Source organism: Festucalex cinctus, chromosome 14, assembly GCF_051991245.1.
Source record: "Festucalex cinctus isolate MCC-2025b chromosome 14, RoL_Fcin_1.0, whole genome shotgun sequence".
Lineage (NCBI taxonomy): Eukaryota > Metazoa > Chordata > Actinopteri > Syngnathiformes > Syngnathidae > Festucalex > Festucalex cinctus.
The window spans coordinates 4,582,683-4,600,805 of NC_135424.1; the positions used below are offsets into that span (position 1 = coordinate 4,582,683).

General features: G+C 41.2%; 1 protein-coding gene across 18 annotated transcripts in view; it reads left to right on the forward strand.

Moving 5' to 3' along the window:
* Positions 1-18,123, forward strand: part of LOC144001411 (uncharacterized) — a 127,215-nt gene that overhangs the window by 20,558 nt on the left and 88,534 nt on the right. For 16 of the 18 annotated variants that reach the window (XM_077495694.1, XM_077495695.1, XM_077495705.1 and 13 more), the window contains one exon: positions 1,910-2,182. In XM_077495694.1, the coding sequence (XP_077351820.1) occupies positions 1,910-2,182 (273 nt within the window). Of the gene's footprint in view, positions 1-296; positions 347-1,034; positions 1,194-1,909; positions 2,183-18,123 lie in introns of those variants that run through there. The other 2 variants (XM_077495711.1, XM_077495710.1) reach the window with 2 other exon arrangements.

Genomic DNA, 18,123 nt, shown 5'->3' on the forward strand with positions numbered 1-18,123 from the left:
AACATTCACAGAAGACTGTAGCCAATCAGAATCCCAAATAAAGTCATTTGGGGAAAAGGCATGATTCCAACTGGAATGGAGCGAAGATTTTTGCCAAAATCAAACTTTAAATACAAATTTCATGTGCCAGATTATACTGTTCCACCCCAGTCCTGTAGAGGGCGGTAATGCAAAAAGAATTAATTTCAGTGTAATTTCTCTATTAGCAATTTCTCAATTTCTGGGATTGGCTGGCGACCAGTCCAGGGTGTACCCCGCCTACTGCCCAAAGCCAGCTGAGATAGGCTCCAGCACCCCCCAGGCGGTCAAGAAAATGGATGGATGGATGGAAGTTCTCAATTTGAAGGTACTTTATTGCAAATGAGTAGAAGAGCGGCGCAATGTCAGCTCCAGAGTAGCCTTCGCTCAGGACCCGTCTCCATTGAAACGAAGGCCACTTTTGAAGGCGGGATTTGAAGGCCACCTGAATTTGGGGTTCATTCGGAAATTCGCTCTTAAGTCCTTGCTTGCACTGTACTGAGAGAGTAAAGCATTTAATAAATGTTTGTGTACGACAATCAGAATATTTGTTCATGTCAAACTATTGGGGTCATTTTTTCCCCTCTATTTTAAATTATGCAAGTAATTAACTGATTAGAAAAAGAGGAGGACGAGCGTGTGCAGTGGATACACTTGGGTTTACACTTGGTTTTGAAGACATCCTCATAACATTAAATGTAGAAAAAACAGGTGGTCTTTAAATTTGGCGGGCAAAAAATGCTGATAAAAAAAACCCATTTTTAATTAAGTGATTTATCGTGATTAATCAGAATTCTAAGATGTGATTAATCTGAGTAAAAATTTAATCGTTTGACAGCTCTATACAAAATATTATGTGATTATGCAATTTCAAATCATGTGACGTCATTGTATTATTATTATTATTAGTATTAGTACTATTATTATTATTATTATTATTATTTTATTTTTTTTATTTTGTTTTTAATATATATATTTTTTTAAATTTCCTCTTCATCATGGCGGTTGCCACACTCCACAATATGGCGCTGTGCTTCAGAGAACCAACAAATAAATCCTGCTTAGAGGGCCATTTTAGCTGTTTTAAAACTTCTATTTTTGCACAGTTACTGACTGTCTAGTACACCTATCCATGCTTCCAACTCTTCTCCGCCTTGAACGTTGTTGTCGCCCATGTGAGTGAAACGAAGTCGGAATGGTAAGTCAGTGGAACTCGAATTGTTTGTGTTAGCATGCTAGCGCTAGTCGTAACTTGTTAGCATGCTAGCGCTAGTCTTAGCTTGTAGTTGCTAACCACCTATGTTGGGAATGGGAATTGGACACGCTAGTTGCTAACAACACTTGTGCCTTTCCCAAAACTAAAACTAATTGAATATGAGCTTTTTTTTCCCAATTAGTTTTATATATTATTGGCCATATTAACAGTAATACTGGACAGCAACGTGCTAAGTTCCAAACAAGCATTAGATACTCTGAGTGGTGTTTTAATACGTACATTGTTAGGTACTGCATATTTTCCATAAATATATTTGTTTATGGAGGCATACTCTAACTTTACTAGGTAAACATTACCATTTGTTACAGTAGCTACAACGTGAAGGTCTGAGAATTTGGACTAATTTATAACCCAGTTATGCTGACAAGTCAGGTTTACCTCTTGACATGGGGTGTGTGATTGTTTGTTGCAAAAAGTCTCTCTCCACCCAAAAAAAAAAAAAAAAAGAGGAGAAGAATCATAACTAATGAGGCCATTTAGCACCCAGCACCTGACTTTGGCCCGTGATCTCCAGGAAACATTAGAGGCAATTTGCCATCCACTTCAGGGCTGCTGGCCCGAATGTTATCAATGAGCTTGTCAGGCACACACCTAACCTCCCTTTGTTTCCTGCAGCACACAGTCCCCGCCAGGGTCCCCGCCGCCTGCTACCCGGTCCCCCGAAGAGGAACCGGCGGCACGATGTCACACACCTGTTTGGCTGGAGGCTGCGGCCCGGCGACGCTCGCAGCCGCGGGTGCCGCGTTGGCACCTTTGCCAACTTCCCACCACCCTACCCCCCCTCGTCGCTGCCTGCTACGCCCCGTGGATGTGTCAAAATGGCAGATGATGGTTGGGGTGTGTGCAGCTGCTTGGGAGGAGGAGTGCCAAGGGCGCTCGTTTCCTGCGGTGAGTTTTAATTTGCTTTACGCGCGTCTTCTAAAAAGAACACCACCACCCACACCACCGCATCCACTTCTACAAGCACATGCAATAAACAGACGCATATCCATAAATCTGTGCAGCATGGTGGATTAGTGGTTGGCACATCTGCCACGCAGTCGGCAGGGCCTCACAACTAAGCATTTTTACAAGTAACCGACGGAGTTGGACCAAATAGTTTTAAAACTTTGTATTAAATCCCACTAGAATTCTTCAGAGAGTCGAATACATATCACAGGTAATGTTGATAAAATAGTACAATCACAATTTTTTTTTTGACAAAACACATTCCATAATAATGGCTGGGATAACGCAAACTTGCTCCACTAAAATGAAGCATTTTGTGTGTTATGTATCTCATTAAAAAATTTTTCAATTTTTTTTCAATTTTAATGAAAAAAAAAATACATGCTAGGTGACTTGATGGGCTCAAAATTGTCCATAAGTGTGAATGGCTTGTCAATTGGCAGGTGACCAGGCCAGGGCGCATCCCGCCTCTCGCCCTAAAGTCAGCTGGGTGGGCTCCAGCTCACGCACGACCCTAATGAGGACAAGTGCGAAAGAAAATGGATGGATATTCACAACTCTGTCAGCACCCAGTGGGGGTGTAAAAGCCCCACTTGGCCAAATACAGGTGACAAGGTGCCAGACAGACGACAGTTGTGCCTCAACTTACAAGTTGAATTTATTCCGTGACCAAACTTGTAACTCAATTTACTTGTATATCAAGTCATTGTTCCATATTGAAATGCCATTGAACCGTTCCAGTTCCCTAATAAGAAAACCATCATTTTTGGTTTCATGCTTTTGATGAAGAAAATAGCACAGCATTGTGAAATATTAAGAGGCAACCGTCGTTCTCATTTTCCACGTTATTTTTACAAACACTTACTGTATTACAATAAATAATATCAGATTTGTCTTACATAAATGTTTTGTTTTGGTCTTAACTGAAAAATGAATTATGAGAGTTTATTTATCGACTTGAGTTAAACCTTTTACTGTACTTAAACACCTTGACTTGCAGCTTTTTATTAAGCGTTCACATGACAATTTCACCAAACAAGAATGGCATAAACATAAATAAATGTGTCATAATTCAGATTACAAGAATATTGAAAACAAATCTCTTATTGCAAATTTTTCATTTTTCATCAAACTATGCAAATGTGAACTCCATTTCTTTGGACATCTATCTGAATGAATAAATAAACATACATGTGTTAAAAAAATAAATAAAATAAAGCTTACCGACCAAACTGAAACATTTTTTTTCCACCAAATTGCACCCTTTGGAATTTGAAAATTTCATTGCGCTACATTGCAATGTAGATTTCAATCTGATCAATTGTTCAGGCAGCAGTTCGCTCATACCGTATTCAAAATTTTAGCTAGCAACACAAAGCAAAAAAAATAAAAAATCTACAAATTGATGGCTCGTAACTTGAGAAACTTGTAAATTGGGACACTCTCAAGCCAAAAAAAATAAAAAATCTACAAATTGATGGCTCGTAACTTGAGAAACTTGTAAATTGGGACACTCTCAAGCCAAAAGCGGAAATCCAGAGGTAGAAGTGTCGCGCATGAATGGTGGCGTCACGCGGTCCTCTGCCTGGCGACACGTGCCGCACGCGCCGTTGTCAGCGCCAACTCGAATCCCCGTTGATCAGACGGCGAGAATGTGTGACGCCATGTTTCCCCGCTTTGCGAACAAACCCGCTCTCACGGGGAGGTTGAGGGGGGGTGCTCGGGCTGACAGTTACACCCAAACAAGACTCGCTGTTTACCCGAGAACAAACGCGTCCACGGCGAAGCAGCAAATCTATTCTCAATACACACAAGACGTTCAGTTTTCGCCTACCGGGAGTGTTTCCCTTTTTATTTTTTTATTTTAACGCAACCCCCCCCTTCGCACACCTTTGATGTTAGCATCGACTATAGGCGACTAAAAAAACTATAGTTTGCTGCAAGATGACAGATAAAACGGCGCGAGACGCCATTACCCTGTAAAGCGGCATAATGAGGAGACCTGAACGCGCACAAGACAGGAGCCCGGTTGAATTACGGCGCTCTCTCATCCAAGGTGGGAGCTTTTTGACAGCTTTCCAGGCAGCACAACACATTAGCATACCCACGCTGCCGTGTAGTGCCAAAGAAACTCTTTGATGAAAACAGAACGGGGAGATCTTTTGACGGGGGCCTCCACGCCGTACGTTTTTCCACGTGCCGGTGTCCTCGGCGACAACAAAGACGGGACAACAATGGCAGCCCAAGCGGTGTCAAGCTGCAACTTTGTGTTCTCTAATTAGCGAGCCCGCGCCGCATCTGCGAGAGGCTTCCCTCCGATTGGCCAACATACAAGGGCCCTTTTTTTTTTTTTTTCCTGATCCACTCAGGCTATCAAAGCTGATAGACGTTGCATCCAGAGCTAGGTAGAGAATAAATGGTACTCGAGTATTTTATAACAAGGGTGCCCAAACTTGTATGAAGAAGAGGATGCAAGGGCCACTTTGAAAATCTTTGACTTGTAATTTTTTAAACACCCAACCACGAATATCATCAAGCAATTACATATATTTTTATCTATTGTGGTTATTTTGAAATGGGTACTTCACAGCTTTCTGTTAAAGGCGCTAAATGATGTTTCCAGATTTTGAAAACTTGACTTTTTGTCTGATCATGTGACTTCCTGTCGCCGAATTGATTGCTGAAATGGTGGCTAACGTCTCTAGTGGTTACGCTGGATTTGGTGAAACACTTGATGAGTCGTGACGGCAACAGAGGCTGAAGATTTTTATGACAATCCAAAACAAATTGCACAAGCATATCATTGAAATAAAAGATTAGCGGAATGTAGCTCAATGTGATGGAGTAAAACTGCTATTTGACAAAATACTCTAGGAAAAAAAAAAAAGTAAACTATCCTGATGTGGACAATTTATCCAAAAGGATACCGAAGTAAATGTAAAGCAAGTCAACCTAGCCTATGAATGACATTAGTGTATGCCACTGTAACATGATGCACATTTTCAACAAGACTTCCGGTTCTAAAGGTTAAATCCAAATATATTGAATTCAAAATTGAAATCCAAGTGAACTGTGATTCTTTCGTGTGCCACTAGTAGAAGGCGGAAACGCACTTTGAGAATTCCTGTTCAAAGAGAACCTTGCATCCTCGCAATTCATTAGCTATTTGAGCCAGTTTGCTTATCCATATTCTAGCGGCGTAGGCTTGATGTGGGCTCTTTTGGCAAGGACACCCTGTACTGAGTTTTGGCACGGCGATGTGCCGCAGTATGCTGCTGACTCTGGGTCTTAACGACAGGCTAAACGAAGCGGGCGTTACGGCCCCCTGGATAGGTCATTACTCGTCCGTGGCCAAGAGCTAAACTGGAGCAGGGCTTTTTAAAGAGGGGAGCAGGTGTGTTTCACCATAGGGGCTGGAGCCGGCCCAAGACCAAACAGCCTTAACGGTCTTTATCTCCTTCATAATGAGGCCACGCTCTCCACACACCCCAACGCTGCCCGCCCGGGCCAACGCTGGAGGTAAGGAGACGCACCCCCCCTCCCCCTTCCACACACACAATCCGTACCCCCCCGCCCTTACCTCACGGTTAAATGGTGACACTTTCAAAATGACCCCAGCCAGGGAGGAACAGCGACGTGCCATCAGCGTTCATACACACAAATTGGGCAGGCGTGATTCATGTATGAGGAAATGCTGCCTAAACATACTGCGCTGAAATGGCCTGTGCTAAAAATGACGTCTCTTGCCACAAAAATACAAAATGTTATCATCATATCAGATAAAACGTTACTGTGTTATGTCGAAATTCCTTTAGTGTCCCATCAAGGGCTCTTGGCTTTTTTTTTTCTGTCGCAGTTCTGCAAAAGACTTTTGACAAAATCGCGTTGGATTTCCCAGAGATTAGGATCCAGATGGATATTCCGGTTTCAAAGTATTTGGAGGGATGACGTGCATAAAATAGCCAAAACAAAAAAAAAAAGACAAATTGAGAAAATCAGAATTCATGAGCAACATGTCTTGGTTCCTATAAAATAAATTTCTTCAAAAAAATGCAACTTAAATTGTACTCCGGCTCAACTTGTATTTTTCCTGCTTTATAATGCATTTGTTTTTGATTGGTGTGACTTATATTCCAGAGTAGCTTATAGTCCAAAAAATACAGTAAATGCTTATTCATATTTGTATGAAATTCCACTAAATTTCACTTCAGTTAAGACTCCCTGCTACAAAGCATGTAGAGAGTTAATGTGGATGAAATAGCAAAAACCAAATGGTTTTTGACTTTATAATACAAGAAGTCTCAGTGACTTCTACCGGTATGTTATTTTTAACCAGCCCTGTTAGTGCTGTGTTACTAGTACTACCATATTGCTGCTGGGTTACTGCCGCGTCACAGACACTGTTTGGAAAGAAAATCTAAGGTATATTATTAAACCTTTGAAAACTCTTTCTGTGTACCTTCTTTCTCTGTAAATATCTCATATTTCAATGCGGGCACATGCGGCTTATGGTCAGGTGCGGCTTATGTATGGACAATATGCTTTTTCCTTTAGAAATGTACTGGCTTATAATCAGGTGCGCTCTATAGTCCAGAAATTTTGGTCGTTTTTATTTTTAAGCAAGATATAACACTTGGTCAACAGTACGGCGTGTGCAATCAAACCTTCATATTTTTTAAGGTTTACATTGAACTGGCTCACACAGAGATGTTCAGAACATTTTGCCTTTCTCATGACCTCGAATGAGCTAAAAATGAGAAATCTATGACGATGCGGGCTGGTTGAGTCTTTCAAGAAGTAGCAACCGTATGTCGTAAGTGGGCCTTTGAGCCAAAATGGCCGACCACATACTAGTCAGTGTGTGTTCCTTGAAGTCAGTAAAGTTGAATGGAAAGCCTCTGAGTATACACGTATTAGGCTTACTTCTTCTTACTTGAACTTAAATAACTGTCGGGATAAGAGTGCGGGTGGTTGCGCGAGGAAGCGTGTGCGTGTGCTATTGTCCCGCGCCTTCTCTTTCACCTGTCTGAGTGGGTTTTGTGTGCGGGCGCGTGTGTGTCGGAGGGTCCCAGTGCTCCCCGCAGTCTTCTCGGGCCTGTCAGCCGAGTTGAACTTGATCAACATCAAACGGCATAGCATTCAAAAGTATTAGTGTTCTCTGTTGATGGGCCCTCGCGCTATCACAAACCAAGTCCCTGAGCTACTTCATTATTTATCCCTAATTCATCAGTGTTGTCTCTTACACACACACACGCACACACAAATCTCAGCTTTAGCCTTGTTTTTTTTTTCTTTCTTTCTTTCATTTTTTTAGCTTTTTGTATGTCACCTGCACACACATACACACAAAAAATGCTGTACTTTTTGCACCTCAGGTTAGTGTCGGTATATTTTATTTGGGGAGTGTTTAGGCCTCGCGTTTCACCCAAGTCCAAGAAGTAACCCCCCGTGGTGCCGCGACCTCTGACCCAGCGTGGGCGATCCCACCAGATGTGGAGTGTGTGGCGGGACGGTGGCGAGGGGGCAGCTCGCTCTCACGCGGGGAGGCCCCCGACTCCCCAAACTGCCACAGAGAGCATGGCCAGAGGGCTTCTGTCAGCACCGTTATCAATCATACTCCCTCGCTCGCCCGCTCTCTCACTGCCTCGCGCTCGCCCTCGCGCCGCCGTTTGCTTTTTGCGCCGTCTCTCACTTTGTCTGCGTTCTGCTTTTGTGTTTCTCTCACTTTATTATTATTTTTTTTGTGCTCTTTTCGCTCACTCTCACATTTTCCTTTTTACCCCTCACCACTTCAGACGCCTTCTTCCGCACGCTGTACTTAAGCTCCTCCCTCCCTTCTCCCTGCCTCACACATGTACACGCTTTAACCTTCCTGGTACGACTCGCATCCTTCTGATCCGATGCACACGCTCAGCTTGTCGTGACCTTCACGCTGTGAGAAGGACGCGGCAAGCGAGGTGTTCCCCTGTGAATTTAGTAGGCAATAGTAAGTAAAAGTTAAAGTTAGCGCTACTTTGTCGCAGTCAAAATGGAATATATTCCACAATTTGCCAGCCTCGGGTGCTTGCGAATTGCCTGTTTTTTTTTGTTTTTTTTTTTTGTTTTTTTGTTTTTTTACTAAAACATGAAAGAAATATAACATTTGGGAAACGTATATCTTAATTGTTTGTTGGAGTCATAACTGAATATATTGCACATTTTGCCGGCTTATGATACTTACGCATTCACTAAATTTTACTTTAAATAAATAATTGAAAAAAAAAAACTCTTGCTCCTTTATTACGGTAAAAATTTAACTCGTGACCACAAAAAAGTCAGTATGCAAAAATAAAGAAAAAAGTAAATCAAATATATGAAATAAATCGCTTTATAAAAATGAATAAAAATAGAAATAGAAGAATGTATCAATAGTAGAAAAAGCTGAGCAATTGTAAATATATTTGAAATGTAAAAACTAAACAACTAAAAAGTTCCGGACTGCCAGTCTGCCTTTGGTGCATTTTTAAAACATCACTAGGTAGCAAGCAAACTGCTTTTATTACTCAGACTCATAATAAGCTGTTAAGATGGATGAATTGATATTGATTGAGATCAGGATTGAAGCCCTCTAGTGGTAAGCGAGAGAATCACCCCCCCAATTTTTTTTATTTTATTGTATTATTTTTTTTAAGTGCATTGGTGACTATAATAAATCAGAGTTAATGACAATATTTAATGTACTGATGAAGGGAGATACAAATTAAAGTACATTTACAGTTAAGTTGTCTTTAACTTAAGTACAATAAATTTGCATTAAATAACAAAAAAACAAAAAAAGATTCTACTCTATTGTATTTTCCGTCATTACGGTGGTAGTTAGTGAGCTGAATGTTTTTAAGATGGTATGTTATGGCAATTATGAGAGAACCACTCATTTTGATGGACTACATGAACATTGGGGCATTGGACTATTTTTCTTCTTTTTTTTTCAGTTGACCAAGCAAATTGTACATTTTTACTATTCAAACGCATAATGACAGTATATCCTCAATTAGAACAATTTGTAATGAAATATAAGTGATTTTTTTATGTAACCCTACAATCACATTAATCTAAATAAAAATGTTATTATTCAGATATTAGTTGCAAATTATTTGCAATGTTAACAAAATTGACTGAAAAAAAAAAAATCCAGCAACCAATTTATTCAGACTCCCCGCAGACCCCCAATGTATTCTCCTAAGGTTTAATATTAGGTTTGCTCTCCACTCTTTCCTCCTATATGGAAGTGGCTAATCTGCTAACAACATCATCTCCTTGGCGGAGGTCACGGCGTCAGGGCAGACGGCGAGGCAGGCGGCGGTCACATTTTGGCGAGGAGACGCCAGTCGTCCCCGCCATGCGGCGTGAGGCGTTCGCTGACACATGGCACTTTGAAGGCCCCGCACTCCCCACCGCCCACCTCCACCCGGCCCCCTATATCGCTGCCATCCTTCACATCTGCAATGAGGGCAAATGGGTTACAGCCAGCACAACAGACAACAACTAAATAAACAACATACCTGGGGTGGATCCCCTCCAATTTCCGGACTGCCAGTCTGGCTTTGGTGCATTTTTAAAACATCACTAGGTAATTGAAGTGGAGCGTTCACACTGACACATTTGCATGGGGAGGGGTGCACGGTGTATGTGTGTGCGTGTGTGTTGAGGGGGGTCCTGGTGTAAGCAATGGAGCAGCTGGTACGCACCAGTACGACTGCGGCTCAACCAGTCCTCCTGACTTCATATGTAGCACTTAATTGGTTCCCAAGGCAAGAATGAAATATTTAGCTCGCACGTCCTTTAAAATGCGATTGATTTTGATCTGACAGCTGTGCCTGTCCCGCGCGAGGGGAGCGGGAGAAACCAGGAAGAGGCTGGCGAGGGCTGTCTGGGCTCGTTGCCTGCGAATAGCGCGACAACACCCACTCAGGCGCACTATATGGCCACGCCATGTACGGATCACTCATGGATGCCATATGCTATCAACTGAAGGCTCCTTTCAACCCCCTCAACACCAACACCCCCGTCTTTAACCTTAAAGATGATGCACAAAGCTTTGAGTCCACCAGTCAAAGATGTTTTATCTAAAGCGTCTCATGTGAGAGTCCAGTCTCATGTATAGTTTAGAAGTAATTGTCTGAAAAGCACTTTGCAGTTATATCCAAAAAATATTTGAAAAATTGCCTACATGGGTTATATAAAAATGTTGTAGTGGACAAAGCTACAATATAAAAAGGCCTATTTGTGCTACACCCCCCTCCAAAAAATAAATAAATAAAATAAATAAATTAAAAAATAAGCAACACAGAATAATGACCTTTCAAAAAAAGTTTTACCCCTTACACAACACACACATAGGGACTGATACCTGGTATCAAGCTGACACCAGGCTTATAGCTATCGGGTACTCATGAAAGCTGACAATACCAGCCACCAATACTTAAGTCCGCCTCGGCAGTAGTTGGTGCTAGACCACAACAGTTTGGCACATGAGTGAATCATTATCTGTGTCACCAATTTTTGGCATTATGTTAAACGAACGTTTTTGCATTAAACGTACGAGATCTATCGGTACTGTGTATCAGTGAGTAATCAAAAAGTGAAGAGGGAAAAGCGTGCTTGCCTCAAGCTGATTGTCACTCCCACATGAGGTTTGCTATGAAACTGACACATAAAACAAGAGAATTTTTCAATGTGTATTAAAACAACAACAACAAATTTGTCCAAACTATATAATTAAAGTCTGGCTGAATCTCTCTCTGTAAATCTGAGAGCTGCCTCGATATTGTAGCACAAAGGCATCCTTCGCTGAAAGCCCACTCCTTAAAATTTTTGCTTGTCTTTATAATGTAAAAAGTGATATAAAAAAAATGGTAGATTGTAAAATGTGTGCTAATAATGAACCGTGACATATCAATGGACTCAAATTGTCCTTCCACTTTAAAATATTGAGATACTGTATGTTTCAAACGGTCTTTTATTGAAGAAATGCACCACCCCTAATATATTTGTATATAATATTTGAAAAAATGCCACTTTTACAGTTCATTTATTTTGAAAAATAAACTCATTGCGTCATACCCTCTTGAACTGAGCCGTACCGAACCGAATCGTAATCCCACAGAATCAAGCCAAATCGAATCATGTCACTTTAAAATCGTAACGCATCTTTGAATCGTAACCCACCCCATGTATCAAGGTATACTGTAATTCAAATCGCCTTTCATTTGAGATGCCCCAATTCAACAAAGAAGTCATCGTGCTACGATGGTAAAGTTATAAAATGGAGAAAAAAAAAAAAAAAGGTCATGTTACAATATTATGAGAAGTGCTAAAATGAAACCCGTGGCCTCCCCAAAACTAATCACGCTGGCTTTTGCGTTCAAAGTAAACGTATTGTCACGCGCGTGTGTGTAAAAAAGCACTTTGCAGCCACCTTGTCTACGGAGGCGCAGCTAAGCTCGCCGGAGATGGCCAATCAAATTGGATTAATGTCACTAATTATTTGGCAAGGCAATGGCGTGGTCACGCCATAACATGATAGAAATGCATTAAACCTGCACAGGATCCATGGCCGGGCGCCTCCCCCCTGTCAAATTGACTAAGCTGCAAATTACGTACAAACGGATATATCCTTTATATAACAGCCACCATTCCCCCCCCCCCCCCCCCCCCCCTTCCACTTTATCCTACCTGTCAAGCTGAGAACATCACAGGCTAATTCTTTATTAAGTGAAAGGGCATCGGGGACCGGATGATCCAATTTAAGTACATTGGGCAGAATAGAAGACTAATTAAAACCCATATTTTTACATTATTAATTTTGGAACTTCACTTTTAATGAATGTGAAATGACAGGCCTTCCATTTATACACACGTACACTTTGGGCTGCTCGGCGGGGGAATAGGACTTACGGGTATGCTGCTTGACTACAGGGGCCGAGGAGGATTTTTTTTTTTTCAAGCGTCCGTGATAGACTTGGTATCAAAAAAGTTGAGACAAAGGTGTGCCCCGCTAACTTGAGCCTGATTATGAGATTGTGATTTTTTTTTTAATTGGGCGTAAACCGATTTTGGCTTTTTTAGCTTTCGGCATGGAAAAATGCTATTTGAGGATGGAGACAAAAAAGTAATCAGGACATCTGTAGCCAGGGGTGCAACCTTTTCATTTTCGACTACCTGCACAGTGGTGAGGGAAAAAGTAGTAATATTACGATATCAACGTCATACAAAAAGAAGTTGTAACATGACAAAAGTTTGAAAAAAAGAGGAAATAGAAAACTTGCTGTTAAAAAGTCATAATCTCACAAGAAAAATATTTGTTGTACTGCTGTGAGGAAAATGTCGTAATGTTATGAAAAAAAAATGCCACGTTATGAGAATGAATAAGTCATATGAGGAAAAAGTCGTATAATCAGAATAATATGACATTTTTTAAAGTTGCAAAAGAAAAAAGTTACACGAAAAAAAAAACTTACACGAAAAAGTTAGTTACGAGTAGAAAGGCTTTTTTGAATTGGGTGTATACCACGCCGTTTGTGGCTTCCGTGGCTTTCGGCGTGCGGAAAAATGCCATGGAGACAAGAAAGTAATCAGGACGTCTGTAGCCAGGGGTGCATGTGGAGTACCTGCACAAGGCAACTTTTAAATGGCGTGTGGCCCATTTCTGCGCTGTCCATCACGCCCTCTAATTAGGCAAATGACCCTGTGTCTTAATTGAAAACACCCCAGCAATGCTCCAGGAAAATAATCTATTTTTGCCAATTCAAAAAAAAAATAAAAAAATTGCAGTGTGGGAAAAAGAAAGAAGGAGAAGGCGGGACTGGTGTGTTTACCCTCTTCTCTCGATGCACTTCTCATTCCCCACAGGCTAATGCATCCTCACATCCACAAATAGACGCCAGTCAGAGGCCAGCCGCTTTGTAAAATTGAGTCAAATATACAAAACGGACATTTTTTTAATGCCGTTTCTTCTTTTTTTTTTCTTCCATTTTTGCGCACCAGCTGACCCCCTCTCGCACGGAATGGAAACCAATCTTTTTTTTTTTCCCTTTCTTTTCCTCCGGTTTCAGGAAACTCTTGGAAGGCAAAAGCAACATCCTGAGCTGGTGAGGAGACAGCAGAGGTGCTGACACGCCGACAGGCAGGGGATCCTGGGAAAAGCCACAGACAGGAAGAGCCTGACTGGCTTTGACCCGCCGGGTCAAGGCTGGGGGCTCGGCAACTGAAAGATGTTTCCAAGCCACACTCGCGCGATCATCCACTTTTTCTTTTTTACAGGAAACAACTTCCAAATGCTGTGAGATATGCAGGCGGATCCTTTTTTTTTTTTTTTTTTTCCCATTTTATTACTCGCTCTTTTGTTTGGCTCACCCGCGACATGAAATGCGATTTGGCCCTGAGCTATATTTGACTTATTTGTTCCAGGGTCACTGTATGTAATTGTACAGAGCTTAAGTCCACGTCCCTTTTCTACCATGCGAAAATATTCCGTTTTTTTCCCAGTTCACTTTCAACATGTGCTCTGACTAATACAATTATGCTGTGAAGGCCAAAACTACAGCATACGAAGGCGTAGAAGGGCATCGCTCCAAAGTAAATACCGTATAAAAAAAAAAAAGGATCATAAAATTATGAGGGTAATAAAGTCTTAATGTCACAAGAATAAATTTGTAATGTTACAAGAAAAAAAGTCATAATACTGTGATAAATAGTCAAAATGTTATAAGAATAAATTAGTCAGTCACTGAAGGAACAAAGCTGTTGCAATGCCATGAGAATAAAGAAACTACATAGTGAGAATAAAATATTTCCGAATTTAAATCGTAATATCAAGAAAGGAAAAATGTACCGTATAAATAGTTGGAAGTTACGAGAGTAAAGAGTCATATTGCAAGAAAGAATCTGTCATGTAACTTCAAAAACTTGCATTGTATTCAGAATAAAGTATTGATATTTAGAGAACAAATTTGTTTTGAGAATATCATATCAAAAAAGTTGTACCGGTAATATCGAAGAGAAAAGTCCTAATATGAGAATGAAGGAGTCATGTTGCAAACAAAAATGTAACGGTATGAAGAAGAAAAAAAAAAAAGTAATATTATGAGAATGGACTTTTTGAATTGAGTCGTAATTATCCAAGAAAGCATTGTTAATGCAAAAATAAATAAATAAATAAATAATCAAAATTCCCACACAAGCGTAAAAATGATATAAGAATAAAGCAGTCGTGTTACGAGGAAAGAGTTTTAATGTTACAAAAAATTATTGTTGCAACCTGACAAGATAAAAATTAGTAAAAGAAAATTTGTTCTATTTTAGGGGGAAAAAGGTGATAATTTAAAAAAATTAAAGTACCGTGTAGAGATGAAAATCAATGTTGCGAAAAGACAATATTAGAGGAATAAACTTGCAAAATTGTGAGGAAGTTGTAGTAGCCTCCTGCAGGAAAAGTCAAAACGAGTCGTGAAGTTCCGAGAATAAATGAGTCACGAGAAAAGTTATGTTGCGAGGCAAAATTTGTAATGCTAAGGGAGGAATTTCAAAATTGAATTTCAACATTCCCAAACAAGTACACAGGAAAAGATGGAACAAAGAAAAAAAATGGAATGTTATGAGAATAAAGTTATGTTAGGCCTTGGCATCTCGATTAGAGACGGTAATCTCGACAATTATTCATAGTGATCAAACAGGTTTTATTAAAGGTCGTCATTCTACTAATAATATTAGGAGACTCTTTAACTTGATTAGTATGTCACAGCGGTATGATAAAAAGGCAGTTGTTATTTCGCTGGATGCAGAAAAAGCATTCGATAAAGTTAACTGGTCCTTCCTCTTTGCTGTCTTAAATAAATTCGGCTTCGGGGAGTCATTCATTCAATGGGTCTCAATATTATATGATTCTCCTAAAGCTACAGTTACTACTAATGGGATTACATCACAGAGTTTTACTTTACAAAGGGGAACAAGACAAGGGTGCCCAATTTCTCCTTTATTATTTGCTATATTTATTGAGCCGCTTGCATTAGCTATACGTCAGGATAGACGGATCCAAGGAATCCACTCCGGGACAATAGAACATAAAATTAATCTATATGCCGATGATATATTACTCTATTTAGAAGAACCTGCTATCTCGCTAGGGGAAGCATTTAAATTAATAACTAAATTCTCTCACTTATCAGATTACTCTATTAACTGGACAAAATCAACATTATTACCTATTACAGAAAATTCATGGAATCCTACAAGTCAGGATCCACACTACTCCTTTCCTACAGGTAATTTAAAATACTTAGGTGTTAAAATTTCACCTAAGTTAACTGAATTAACTTCTTTAAATTTTTCACCATTATTGGATAGTATCCGTAGTGACCTGGAGCGCTGGAATAATCTTCCGATCTCTTTAATAGGACGGATAGCTACTATAAAAATGAAAGTTTTACCAAAGATTAATTATTTATTTTCAATGATTCCATTTAAACCTACGTCTAACTGGTTCCAATCGCTGGACTCTGCTATCATAAAATTCTATTGGAATAAAAAAAAAACCAAAATTAGTCTATCTACTCTTCAGGAAAGTAAATCTAAAGGAGGTTTAGAGGCACCAAACTTTATGTACTATTATCTAGCTAATCAACTACAATATCTTGTGCTATGGACACAACCCAACAGAGATACTAACTGTTGGTTGGAATTGGAGCAGAAGGATTGGAATAATCTTAGACTGTCAGATTTACTCTTTATTACAAAATCAATAAGACGACATAATTGTTTTAAAAACCCAATGATAGCCGCCACCCTGACTGCCTGGTGGAAGGCATTAGAAATTACAAACTCCCAATTGGCGCCCTGTGGGCTCTCTCCCATTTGGCATAACCCCGACTTTCAACTTAATAATCAGTCGTTCCATTTAAGCCTATGGGAGCAGAAAGGAATTACACACCTTCATCATCTTTTCTCAGATAATAAGTTTATATCGTATACAAACTTGGTCCAGAAATATGAAATAAAAAAGGGAAATTTCTTACATTATCTGCAAGTTAAAAATATGGTTAAGAAACAAATCCCAACACTTCAGGATACGCTCCAACTGCCTGTCTTAGCTAAAGATATTATAAAGCTTTCTCCAACAACAATAAAGAAAATATCAAAAATATATAAGTTATTTTTATACACAAATAAAACGTATTTACCGACTTTAAAATGGGAAAAAGACTTGTCTATAGTTCCGGAACCAGACTTTTGGACCCAAATCTGTGAAAATGTATTTAAAATGACCAAACAGACAAATTTGCAACTTATCCAATATAAGATACTTCATAGAACATATATTACACAATATATGATGAAAAAAATGGGACTCTCTGACTCCGACATTTGTCTCCAGTGCTCACAAAACACTGCCGATACTTATCTTCATGCTTTATGGTCATGTACTCCAGTGCTGCATTTCTGGACTAAAATCTTGGAAAAGCTCGCTGATATATTAAACTGTAGGCTTCCTTTATCTCCAAGACTGTGTTTACTAGGTGACTTAACAATAACTGAGCTACCATGTAAACAATCTCAATCTATATTTATAGCCCTTACTATTGCTAAAAAAATAATCCTTGTCAATTGGAAAAATAAACAATCTCTAAATATCGACCACTGGTTAAACTTACTAATAAATTATATCTCAATGGAAAAAATCTCTGCCTTAAATAAAAATCAAGTATCAAGATTTAAACAAATATGGTCTATGTACATAGAATATTTTAATCTCAATTTGGCAACTTAATCCTGCCAAGATTCTGCCTGTTAACGAGAGCCACCACATCGTTACAACTTCTGTTTTCGCTGCTCCTGTATTTGGTATTTTGTATCTGATTGTTTTTATTTTTATATAGTCAGGAACCTAGTTGCTGCTAGTGGGCTCGAGCATACCACACTATACGACACTATACTCAATAACTCCTTAAGATCTATTTCTAGTGGGCACTAAGCATCAACACTTGGTGTTACTGCATGCTAATTAGTCAATTTTCTTGACGCCGTCCCCTGTGGTCGGGCGGGGGTGGTTCTGCCCCCCCCCCCCGTTGTCTGCTCGGTGGCGGTTGCGTCTTGGCCGCTCCCTGGGCCCCCTGTGGGGTGCGGTGTTGGGGTGCTTCCCCTGGTGCCCGGGGCGGTGCCGTCCCGGCGCGGTCCGCTGCTCCGTGCCCGGCGGCGCGGTTCGGGGTGGGTGGGCCTCCGGTGTGCCCCGTGGTTCCCTCTCCCCTCCCCCTTCCTCCCCCCCGTCGCCTCTCCCTCCTCGCCTCCTCCCGCCCATCCTCCTCTGCCTCCCGGTCCCTTTTCCCTTGTCGCCCTCCCTCCTCCTCTCCCCCCCCGCCTCCTGCCCTGCAGCCGCCCTTTCGCCTTCTTGTCGTCTTCTCCCCGCTTCCCCCGCCCCCCCCCCCCTTCCCTGTCTGCCCTGCGGCCCCTCCCCCTCCCTCTCCCTGGGCCTGGGGCTCCCTCCCCGGCCCGGGCGTCGGGCTCCGGGGGCCGGGCGAGGGTTTGGGGCCTGCCCCACTCCGGTATAACTCCTGGCGCCCCGGGCGGGCTCCGGTGGCCGGTGGGCTGTCCGGTAGCCCTGCTGCGCTGGCTGTCCGCCCATTGTGGTGCCGGGTGGATGAGGTGGGGGGCGGCAGGGGGTGGGGGTGCTGGGGGGCGGGCGTGCCACCTACACCCGCCGGGTTGGGTGAGGCCCCGCTGGTCGCTCCTCTTACTCACTTCACTAGCTTGCACTATACACTTTGTAAATATACACATAGGGCACACAACACATTTCTTGGTGGGGTGGGGAAGGGTGGAAACACCGTCTTCACCCTTCAACTCCCCTC